The following is an 11,885-nucleotide window of genomic DNA, read 5'->3' as shown; positions in this document are numbered from 1 at the left end:
TGTTGGTAACAACGTGAGCACCCACACTTACCATAAATACTAAATTACCTCGTAAGAGGTTCATACACCCTTGTGAGACTCTAGAGTGACAAAAAATGTCAGTCACTCAAAAATGACACATGCACTCAAAGGAGCAAAGAGGCAGTCGTGTTTATCGAATTCAGTCAAATGTATCTACAAGACACATTGAATGTCTTGAAGATTAATAATTGATAATAAAAAGAACATTGGAAAGCAAAAGAAATGTAGAGATATACACATACACAGAGGTTTGTATGCATGTGACAGTTAAAGAAAATGTGATGCTGAGGTAAGGAGAGAAACGTCTCAGACAGATCTGCCTTCACACCTGTCTGCACAAAAAAAAAATGGAAAGAATAATGTCAAAACAGAGCTCAGACTTTATCATCAGTTTCTGCACACCTGAGAAACTGATCCTCTCACAGTCACTAGATCTGCTGTGTTGTCTACTGCATACAGAGGAGGCTGTTATCTAAGGCATCAACTAAATCTCAATAGATGACAACTCACAACTAATTACAATAGAGTTTGTGTCAGACTCTGGTCCGTGTTTTGTGTGTGTTTTGCTCCTCATGTGCCTTCCTTGCCCTTATTTGGTCCTTCCTGTTCCTGTCCTCATTTTGTGTATTCGTCTCCAGCTATGTTTTGATTAATTAGTTAATTTGCTCCCAGGTGTGTTGGAAAGCAAAAGAAATGTAGAGATATACACATACACAGAGGTTTGTATGCATGTGACAGTTAAAGAAAATGTGATGCTGAGGTAAGGAGAGAAACGTCTCAGACAGATCTGCCTTCACACCTGTCTGCACAAAAAAAAAATGGAAAGAATAATGTCAAAACAGAGCTCAGACTTTATCATCAGTTTCTGCACACCTGAGAAACTGATCCTCTCACAGTCACTAGATCTGCTGTGTTGTCTACTGCATACAGAGGAGGCTGTTATCTAAGGCATCAACTAAATCTCAATAGATGACAACTCACAACTAATTACAATAGAGTTTGTGTCAGACTCTGGTCCGTGTTTTGTGTGTGTTTTGCTCCTCATGTGCCTTCCTTGCCCTTATTTGGTCCTTCTGGTTCCTGTCCTCATTGTGTGTATTCGTCTCCAGTTCTGTTTGATTAATTAGTTAATTTGCCCCCAGGTGTGTCCCATTGGTGTCTCTGTATTTAAAGTGTTTTCAGTTCCCAGTTCTCTGTCTGCTGTTAAGTGTCATTTTGTTTGCCTGATGTCTCCCATCCTGTGATCCCCAGCGTGTCTTCATTAAAACCCTTTTGATTTACTTTATTCCTCGTCTCCTCGCTCGTTCCTGTGCTCCCAGTGTGTGAGTCGTAACAGAACAGCAGACCGAAACAGTAAGCGGCGCTCCTTCTCCCGTGTTTTGTTTTGTTTTTGTTTTTGAATAGTCCTTTTGTTTTCTTTTATTTATCCTGTTTGTTCCCCGTAGTTCAAGATGGTCCTCACTGCAGAACACAAGATCCAGGGGGCGAGGTTGGATCCAGATCCAACTCCTCCCACCTTACATATACCTAAACCTACCCGTCTCCACCCCCTGATACCTAAACCCACCCATCTCCACCCCCTAGATGTGGATCCAACATCCCCCCCCCCTAGATGTGGATCCACCCCCGCCCCCTGGATCTTTGTTCTGCAGTGAGGGGCTACTGGGTCGCTCCGAAGACAAGCCCGCCGGCAGCTCCAAATTCAAGTTCGCCGGCCGCGGCTCTCTCCAGCCCGCCGGCCGCGCCGATGTCAAGCCCGCCGGCCGCGACATTCTCAAGGCTGCTCCTGAGTCAAGCCTGCCAGCCCCGGAGCTCGCTTCAGTGTCGGCTCCTGCCCCCGAGTATAGCCTATGGAGGGCTCCTGATTCCCCGCTGAGCCCAGGGAGTGCTCCATTCCCCGGTTATGGCCCACGGAGGGCCTTGGAGCCCGAAATCTTCCACAAGTATTTTTTGGGGCGCGGGGGGTAGAAGGGCTCCAGCCGTGGAGGCGGAGGCTGGGGCCGCGGCCTCGGAGGTTGCTTTGCCATAGTCCCCTGATCCGCCATGGCTCCCCGAACTGCCAGATCCACCACGGCACACCGAACTGCCAGATCCACCATGGATCCCGGAACGGGCGCCGCCCTGGAGGCCTTCTGTCCGGTAACCCTGCTCCTAGAGGCCTCCAGAGCACCCACCCCCCCTCCCCATTGGATATTGTACGGTGCGGGACGTGCCTTCCGGGAGGGGGAGTTATGTCAGACTCTGTTCCGTGTTTTGTGTGTGTTTTGCACCTGATGTGCCTTCCCTGCCCTTATTTGGTCCTTCCTGTTCCTGTCCTCATTGTGTGTATTCGTCTCCAGCTATGTTTTGATTAATTAGTTCATTTGCTCCCAAGTGTGTCCCATTGGTGTCTGTGTATTTATGTTCCCAGTTCTCTGTCTGCTGTTAAGTGTCATTTTGTTTGCCTGACGTCTCCCGTCCTGTGATCCCCAGAGTGCTTTCATTAAAACCCTTTTGATTTATTTTATTCCTCGTCTCCTCGCTCGTTCCTGTGCTCCCAGTGTGTGAGTCGTGACAGTTTGCACATTTTGCTAAGCTAACAATGCAATACTTTAAGCATAAAAGTACACGCATACACCAGTATTAGGTTATATATATAGTTTGAATTAAACATGCAATTTAATTAAAGGATTGAAGACAGAAATATTAGATTGGATTGTAACTTAGCTCTAAATATTCAAAGCAACATATTCTAAACATTTCATTAACAAAATAAAACTCATCAAAGGAATAACTCATTTAAAATGACTCCATTTGAATTTAAAGGGGTCATATGATGCGATTTCAATTTTTCCTTTCTCTTTGGAGTGTTACAAGCTCTTGGTGCATAAAGTAGATCTGTAAAGTTGCAAAGACTAAAGTCTCAAATCCAAAGAGATATTCTTTATAAAAGTTAAGACTTGTCCACGCCCTCCTAAAACGGCTCGCTTAAACACGCCCCCACATGTCTACGTCACTGTGTGGGAAGATTTGCATAACACCGCCCAAATGTTCACGCAAAGAAAGAAGGTGTAACTTTTATTCTTGCTGTAGTATTGTTGTTGCCGCCGGCGCCATGTTGTGGAGATACTGTGTGTTTAGTTGTGAAAGCGAAACTACTTTGTTTGGCCTTCCAAAAGAGGACGATATCCGCTCTGTCATGCCTAGAGCTGATCCGTGCTGGTCGCTGAGGAAATACATCAACTTCGTGCTGTGGATCGCCGGATCGGCTTTCACAATGGACGAAGCGGAGTCCAGCCCAGGGTCGTCAAATGTGGTTGCCGCACGCCTGCCGGCCGCACCGTTCACTCAAGCCCGTCGTGTGTGACGTATTTTATGGAAGACTGTTTCCTGAACCTGCAGAGTAGCATACAATGGGTCTGTGCTCAAAGGCTGTTCTATAAATTGGGGCAGTTCCAACTTTGCAAGAACACATTGCATTACACCAAATACACAACATAATGTTCTTTTTAGCAACGTCATATGACCCCTTTAAGGAAGTAGAAATAAAGTCAATTGAAATGTAAAGACATTCCTTAGTGTAATTCTTAACCAGCAGTGTTTGTCAAGACTTTGAATTATAAATTGTTTGTAAAATGCTATAAAAGATTTAAGTGTTTAAAAGTGTGAAAGTTTTAAAGGCTTTAAAGACAACTAGAAACAAGATAGTTAGAGCAGAGGCGAAATGCCAAGAAGAGAAGATTCGCCCGGAACTGCTTTAAGTGTACAACAGTGAGCGCAAGCTTAAAGTGATTATTACGTTTTGAATATGGATATTTTTCTTACAAAAACGCATCGATTCGCTACAGAAGGCCTTTGTTCACACCCCGGAGCCATGTGAGACACTTTTTTTCTGGATGGGCGCATATTAATTAAGTGCTTTTGGACTGAAGCATGCAACACCCGCTGAGTGCCATGAAACAGCTTGAAAGATCAAAGACAATTTTTAATATAACTCTGACTGGATTCGTTTGAAAGAAGAAAGTCATAAAGACCTAGGATGACTTGAGGGTGAGTAATTTATGGGCTAATTTTCATTTTTGGGTGAACTAACCCTTTAAATGCTATATATGTGGGCAACTCACTAGGTTTTGGTCAAAGCTGTCTGAAAAGACCAGCAACGTCCACATTAGACAGCACCTCCTGCAGTCAGACACAAATCCCCACCCTGTCCAGTCCAGCTCAGCGGGAGCTGCAAGAACAAGCTCTGAATCAACTCTGACTGTGTGTGTGTGTGTGTGTGTGTGTGTGTGTGTGTGTGCGTTTGCACACTGGGAGTTTTTATAGTTCTCAGATGTAATGGAAATGCATTTTAAATGCGGCAGTATATCATGAAACGACAAATGAAGGATTGCTGTCTCCTTGCTGAGAAAGAGAGCGAGTGAATAAGGCAAGGAGGTTATTGTCTAAACTGCTACATCTTTGGCAATACAAAAGTGCTGTCATATGTCTTGCCAATAAAGCTTAAATGAAACTGGGGAGTGGGGAATTTAAAAGTAAGAGAGAACATGAAAGAAATAGATGAAAGGATACAAAGTGCAAGTAGATGTAACGAATTAATCCACTGAAGGCGAGCGTAAGTGAGAACCCAAGTGCAGTTTATTTACAGTGATCCAAACATCCAAACATAATCCAAACAGACGAAGACTAGAGACACAGACTTGACTTGACTTGACGAGGCATGAACAGACTTGACGAGGCATGAACAGACTTGACGAGGCATGAACAGACTTGACGAGGCATGAACAGACTTGACGAGGCATGAACAGACTTGACGAGGCATGAACAGACTTGACGAGGCATGAACAGACTTGACGAGGCATGAACAGACTTGACGAGGCATGAACAGACTTGACGAGGCATGAACAGACTTGACGAGGCATGAACAGACTTGACGAGGCATGAACAGACTTGACGAGGCATGAACAGACTTGACGAGGCATGAACAGACTTGACGAGGCATGAACAGACTTGACGAGGCATGAACAGACTTGACGAGGCATGAACAGACTTGACGAGGCATGAACAGACTTGACGAGGCATGAACAGACTTGACGAGGCATGAACAGACTTGACGAGGCATGAACAGACTTGACGAGGCATGAACAGACTTGACGAGGCATGAACAGACTTGACGAGGCATGAACAGACTTGACGAGGCATGAACAGACTTGACGAGGCATGAACAGACTTGACGAGGCATGAACAGACTTGACGAGGCATGAACAGACTTGACGAGGCATGAACAGACTTGACGAGGCATGAACAGACTTGACGAGGCATGAACAGACTTGACGAGGCATGAACAGACTTGACGAGGCATGAACAGACTTGACGAGGCATGAACAGACTTGACGAGGCATGAACAGACTTGACGAGGCATGAACAGACTTGACGAGGCATGAACAGACTTGACGAGGCATGAACAGACTTGACGAGGCATGAACAGACTTGACGAGGCATGAACAGACTTGACGAGGCATGAACAGACTTGACGAGGCATGAACAGACTTGACGAGGCATGAACAGACTTGACGAGGCATGAACAGACTTGACGAGGCATGAACAGACTTGACGAGGCATGAACAGACTTGACGAGGCATGAACAGACTTGACGAGGCATGAACAGACTTGACGAGGCATGAACAGACTTGACGAGGCATGAACAGACTTGACGAGGCATGAACAGACTTGACGAGGCATGAACAGACTTGACGAGGCATGAACAGACTTGACGAGGCATGAACAGACTTGACGAGGCATGAACAGACTTGACGAGGCATGAACAGACTTGACGAGGCATGAACAGACTTGACGAGGCATGAACAGACTTGACGAGGCATGAACAGACTTGACGAGGCATGAACAGACTTGACGAGGCATGAACAGACTTGACGAGGCATGAACAGACTTGACGAGGCATGAACAGACTTGACGAGGCATGAACAGACTTGACGAGGCATGAACAGACTTGACGAGGCATGAACAGACTTGACGAGGCATGAACAGACTTGACGAGGCATGAACAGACTTGACGAGGCATGAACAGACTTGACGAGGCATGAACAGACTTGACGAGGCATGAACAGACTTGACGAGGCATGAACAGACTTGACGAGGCATGAACAGACTTGACGAGGCATGAACAGACTTGACGAGGCATGAACAGACTTGACGAGGCATGAACAGACTTGACGAGGCATGAACAGACTTGACGAGGCATGAACAGACTTGACGAGGCATGAACAGACTTGACGAGGCATGAACAGACTTGACGAGGCATGAACAGACTTGACGAGGCATGAACAGACTTGACGAGGCATGAACAGACTTGACGAGGCATGAACAGACTTGACGAGGCATGAACAGACTTGACGAGGCATGAACAGACTTGACGAGGCATGAACAGACTTGACGAGGCATGAACAGACTTGACGAGGCATGAACAGACTTGACGAGGCATGAACAGACTTGACGAGGCATGAACAGACTTGACGAGGCATGAACAGACTTGACGAGGCATGAACAGACTTGACGAGGCATGAACAGACTTGACGAGGCATGAACAGACTTGACGAGGCATGAACAGACTTGACGAGGCATGAACAGACTTGACGAGGCATGAACAGACTTGACGAGGCATGAACAGACTTGACGAGGCATGAACAGACTTGACGAGGCATGAACAGACTTGACGAGGCATGAACAGACTTGACGAGGCATGAACAGACTTGACGAGGCATGAACAGACTTGACGAGGCATGAACAGACTTGACGAGGCATGAACAGACTTGACGAGGCATGAACAGACTTGACGAGGCATGAACAGACTTGACGAGGCATGAACAGACTTGACGAGGCATGAACAGACTTGACGAGGCATGAACAGACTTGACGAGGCATGAACAGACTTGACGAGGCATAACAGACTAGACTCACCAACAGCGGGTTACAACTTCAATACACTGCGAGAGACAATGGCAACATGATGGCTACTTATAGCAAACAAGAGAGTCACATGACAAGAACAAACCAATGGGAAACAAGACACATGACTAAGACTACCAATCAGAATATGATCATGAAACAAAACCCAAACACCAAACACCAAACCCCACATTACAGTAGAATAGGATGGTTTTCTGACTGGAGAACATTTGGAACTGAAATGGTAATAAACCGATACAAAGAAGTAAGGTGGAAATGAAATAGAGAGAGATATAAAGGCAAGGGGAAGAAAAGAGAAAGAGATCAAGAAAATGAGAGAACGCTGAGTCTGCCAAGCAGTGTGTTTGATGGAGGAAGCTGATGAAATATTAGGGTGATGTGAAATGTATGAGAAATGAAGAACGTGAGGTCGGCTCTCTGACTTTTTGGTATTCCAAGCAGCCGATCACTGTCTCGTCAAATAAATATATTATTAAATGGATGAAAATAAGATTAAACCACAGAAAAGAAATGGACCACTGTGATATGGGCCTAAGGCCATGCACACACACAGCAGTGCCTTGAGGTATTGAATAAAACTCACTGATGACACACTTGTGTATGTTGGTCATGTTGCATCTGTGCGCAAAATCTACAAGTTTTGGATGTTCTATTTTTGCCTTGTCAGGCTTGACAGACTCTCATTCACAGGCGAGTCTCCCCAGAGACTGTCAGCAAGCTCAGGAGATGCATTTGAGTAGGACCTAAAATGCTAATAAAGGCACTGCGTCATCCATTCAGTAAAAAATATAGAATCAACTCTGTGATAACTTGTGTCTCCACTCATGTTGTTTATTTGATTCGTTGTCCTTGTGGTTTAGGATATGTTGGTAAAACATCACGTCAACTTAAGCAAAGAGGTAGTGAACACAAGAGCTCTATTAGGAGAAAATATATGAATTATTCAGTTGCAGCCCATTTTCTTGCCCACAACCATGATGTTTCTACCTTACGCTTTTGTGGGATTGAAAGGGTTAATATGCCACCTAGAGGGGGAGATATCGAATTATTCTAACAGCGACGTGAGCTGTTTTGGATTTTTACCCTTCAGACTTTATCTCCTTTAGGCATGAACGATGAAGCACTGTTTAATGTGATGTTATAATTTTAAAAAAACAATTTTGTGATTGATGTTAATTATGTACCCAGTGTGGGTTATCACTAAGCGATGGTCCTTTGCAGTGATTGGTCATGAATTCTTTTTAAATGTGGTTTAAATTGTAATTTCATGTTTGAAGATAGCTGATGAGGGTCATGCGACCGAAACGTTGTTATTAAACCTTTTTGATACTTATGCACTAATTGACAGTGTGCAGGAATAGTTTTCTTTTTCCATGAATTATATTATTACAAATAATTTACACAATGGCAGTAAATTATTCATAATTTATTGATTCTCCCTAATTCCTTTTTCCCTTTTAAGTTTTCCTTTCTAACAAATTCTACTGTGTGTCATATTGAATAGAGAGCACAATATAGAATGGTCATGTAAATTAATTTACAATCCATGCTTCTGAATTTGGGGACAAAAGCACCTATCAGTCAACTATACCATGTATGAGACTAATAAAATTTGGCTGTTCAAGTGTTTTATTTTGTTTTTATTTTATTTTAGCTTTTTATCAACTCATAAGCCCCCTGCAGTACTTTCATTTAGCCCCGTTTGGGAAACCCTGTCTTAGTGCATTTCATGATGTTAATAACAAAGTATATCATATATTTTATTTATCTTTCTTTTTTGTTTTTAATAACAATAATCCCATATAAATCTATAAACAAGTTAGGTCAAAAGTAATCTAAAAGTAATACAAAAGTACAGAATACATTACAGATTACATTACTGACTACAGTTTTATATTGCAAGTGGATGAGTCCTGCAAGTTGATGCATCAAAACCATGCAAAACTAACAATAAGGTAATCCACATGACTCCAGTTGATGAATCAATGTCTTCTGAAGCGAAACGATAGGTGTGTGAGAGAAAATAATTCTAATATTTCAAACATTTTAAACTGTAAAGAATCGCTTCCGGCCATTGTTGTGTTCAACAGAAGACAGTAAGTTCTGGGATCTCTATCGCCAACTGCGGTTGAAACATAACAATGCATGTAAATTGCGGAGGAGCGTTTTACATAATTTTTATTCTCTTCAAACCTGACCGGTCTGAAAAAAAAACATTGTTATATTCAATATTTGTGTCTTACCGGCTGAATCAAAAACGCAGATTTTTAATGTACTGGCATTTACATTTTTAATGTAAATAATTCATTTATTTAAAAAAAATAAAAAACAAACAAGAAAAATATAGTTGCAAGCAGCAACGATGGGTTAACATGATTATGTAGCATTTATTAATGTTAGTTGATATTAAGTTCAAAACTTACTAATACCTTATTCAAATTTAAAGTTCCGTTCACATTAGTTAATGTACTGTGAATTAACATAAACATGAACATTTTTATTAACTAACATTAAAAAAGATTAATAAATGCTGTAAAAATATATTGTTCATTGTTAGTTTATGTTAGTTAATGCATTAACTAATGTTAACAAATGAGACCTTATTATACAGTTTTACCAAAACTTTTATCTTTTAAACTGTATTCTTCAAAACTTTTATATTATAAACTTTTTATTTTATGACCTATAAGCATTTTTAAAATGATTTTAATAATATATAAGAATTTGTGAAATAATTATATAAAACTATATTACCAGTACAGTACACATTAACTTATTTGATGTATTTGTTTGTCATTCTAACTAACTGAACTGAGCAGTAAAGCATCAGGCTGAAAAGACTGCTTATCCTATGACAACCTTAGTATTACAGCCTTCAACTGTCAGCTGAAATGTTTGATTGTTTTAATTTTTTGGTGGCCCCTGAGCATTATAAATTCATGAAACTAAGCATGTTTCCTAAGAATGACTTGTTCTCCATATGTAAAAAGTTTTGAGGAGTTTGAACAATGCACTTTAAAGAAATAAGAAAATTACTGCTTCCTTTTTACAGTTATTTTAATAAATCATCATTGCAACACCAAAAACTGTTATAATATCCAAAAACTGTTTGCAATTTGGCATCTTCAATATCTTGGCATCATGTTGACAAAGTTTGGTGTGAATTGCATGAATGTATTGAGGATGAAAATCCTAGGAGGAGTATCGCAAATTCCACAGCGTGCGCTTTTCACAAAACCTTGAATAGCAGACTTCCTGTTGAGCGGAGCACTGACTGTCAGCACGAAAGTTGTTAGGCTTGATGAAATCTATATCCGTATGAATTTTGGTGACTGTAGGTCAAACGGTGTTTGCTAAAGAGACCCTCAAAAATTTCCCTTTAAAAGGTGTGCCATGGCCCCCACATGTGAAACACTGTCCGGCTCTAATGGCCACAGATTATAACATGTGTGCAAAGTTTCAAGAGTTTTTGAGCATGTTAAGGGCCCCAAAAGCCACAAAAACCTTGACAAAAATAAGAATAAAAATAAAAATAATAATCCTAAGAAAAACAATAGGGTCCTCTATGGGCTTGGGGCTTAACAAGAGCCTTATATTTTCTTGGAAAACATTTTTTTTAGGAAGCTGAAGTGCTTTTAAAATGGTTGAAATAGGTTGACTGAAAAGTGACACAGTCAAAGTGACAAATTAGATGAATGGAAAAACATGAATGAAAACTGAATGAAACTGATTTGCCATTTTTTGGTCTGAATGTTCTTAATTAAAGTTGAATGTGTACAGGTGCATGATGGGCCACTTGGGGAGCAGTATGCTGACTCATACCGCTAAAACTACATGACCTTCAACGGCAATGACAATTAAACAACCACAGAACCTTTAAAAGGCCTCTTATTCTTCTCTCCCAACATACACACCCAAAGGAAATATATTGGAGACCTTTTACAAGAGTGTCTGGATATTGACTGCTTTTTGACTGCTACTAAAAGGATGAAACCTTCTAGCTTTTGGCTAGATGACACCCGAACTATTTCACACAATAATATGTTTTAAAATATAATTTATTATCATTTATTCCGTGATGGCAAAGCTGAATTTTCAGCAGCCATTACTTCAGTCTTCAGTATCACATGATACTTCAGAAATAATTTTAATATGTTGATTTGGTGCTCAAAAAACATTTCTTCTTATTATTAAATTTGAAAACAGTTGCTGCATATTTTTGTGGAAACCATGATACACTACCATTCAAACATTTGGTGTGAGTGAGATTAAAAAAAAAATCCTATTCATCAAAGAATCCTGGCAAAATGTATCATGGATTCCACAAAAATATTAAGCATCCAAACTGTTTTCAACATTGATAATACAGTTTTTCTGAATTGCTAAAACACATTTTCTCAAAACCTTAAACACAAATCCAAACTAGTTTTGTGAATACAGTACATAAGCACGCATGCATACATACATACATACATATGAATCAGAGGACTTCATCTACATCGCAGGCAGGCAACAGAAAAAAAAACCTCTGATGTAATTATAATAATATTTATAGCCTAATAATATAATATAATATATTATAATAAATTATAATAATATTTCACAATATTACAGTTTTACTGTATTTTTGAGCAAATAAATGTAACCTTGTGAGCATAAGAGAAAATATTCATTAAAAAGTTGTAATAATCTCAATATTTTGGCCTATAACACTACAGATCATTCATTAGACACTACATCAAAAAATGGAGAACACAGTGTCCAGTGCATGTAATTACAAAAAAAACTGTTTATTGTACAGTATATAGTAAGTAATATTTTACTGTAAAAAAAAAAACACACACACACAAAAAAAGTCACACCTAAGTTTGGTGAAATTATATATATATATATATATA

At 40.6% G+C, this 11,885-nt stretch overlaps 1 protein-coding gene across 1 annotated transcript in view; it reads left to right on the top strand.

The window, feature by feature from the left end:
• The first annotated feature begins 2,064 nt into the window (after positions 1–2,064).
• Positions 2,065–11,885, top strand: part of LOC107669124 (urea transporter 1-like) — a 24,419-nt gene continuing 14,598 nt past the window's right edge. Inside the window, exon 1 of the mRNA XM_016461248.1 lies at positions 2,065–2,160. Coding sequence (XP_016316734.1) covers positions 2,065–2,160 — 96 coding nt within the window. The remainder of the gene's footprint in view (positions 2,161–11,885) is intronic.

This window comes from Sinocyclocheilus anshuiensis, unplaced genomic scaffold (genome assembly GCF_001515605.1).
Source record: "Sinocyclocheilus anshuiensis isolate Anshui unplaced genomic scaffold, SAMN03320099.WGS_v1.1 scaffold337, whole genome shotgun sequence".
Taxonomy (NCBI): domain Eukaryota; kingdom Metazoa; phylum Chordata; class Actinopteri; order Cypriniformes; family Cyprinidae; genus Sinocyclocheilus; species Sinocyclocheilus anshuiensis.
This window is presented reverse-complemented; position numbering and strand designations above follow the sequence as displayed.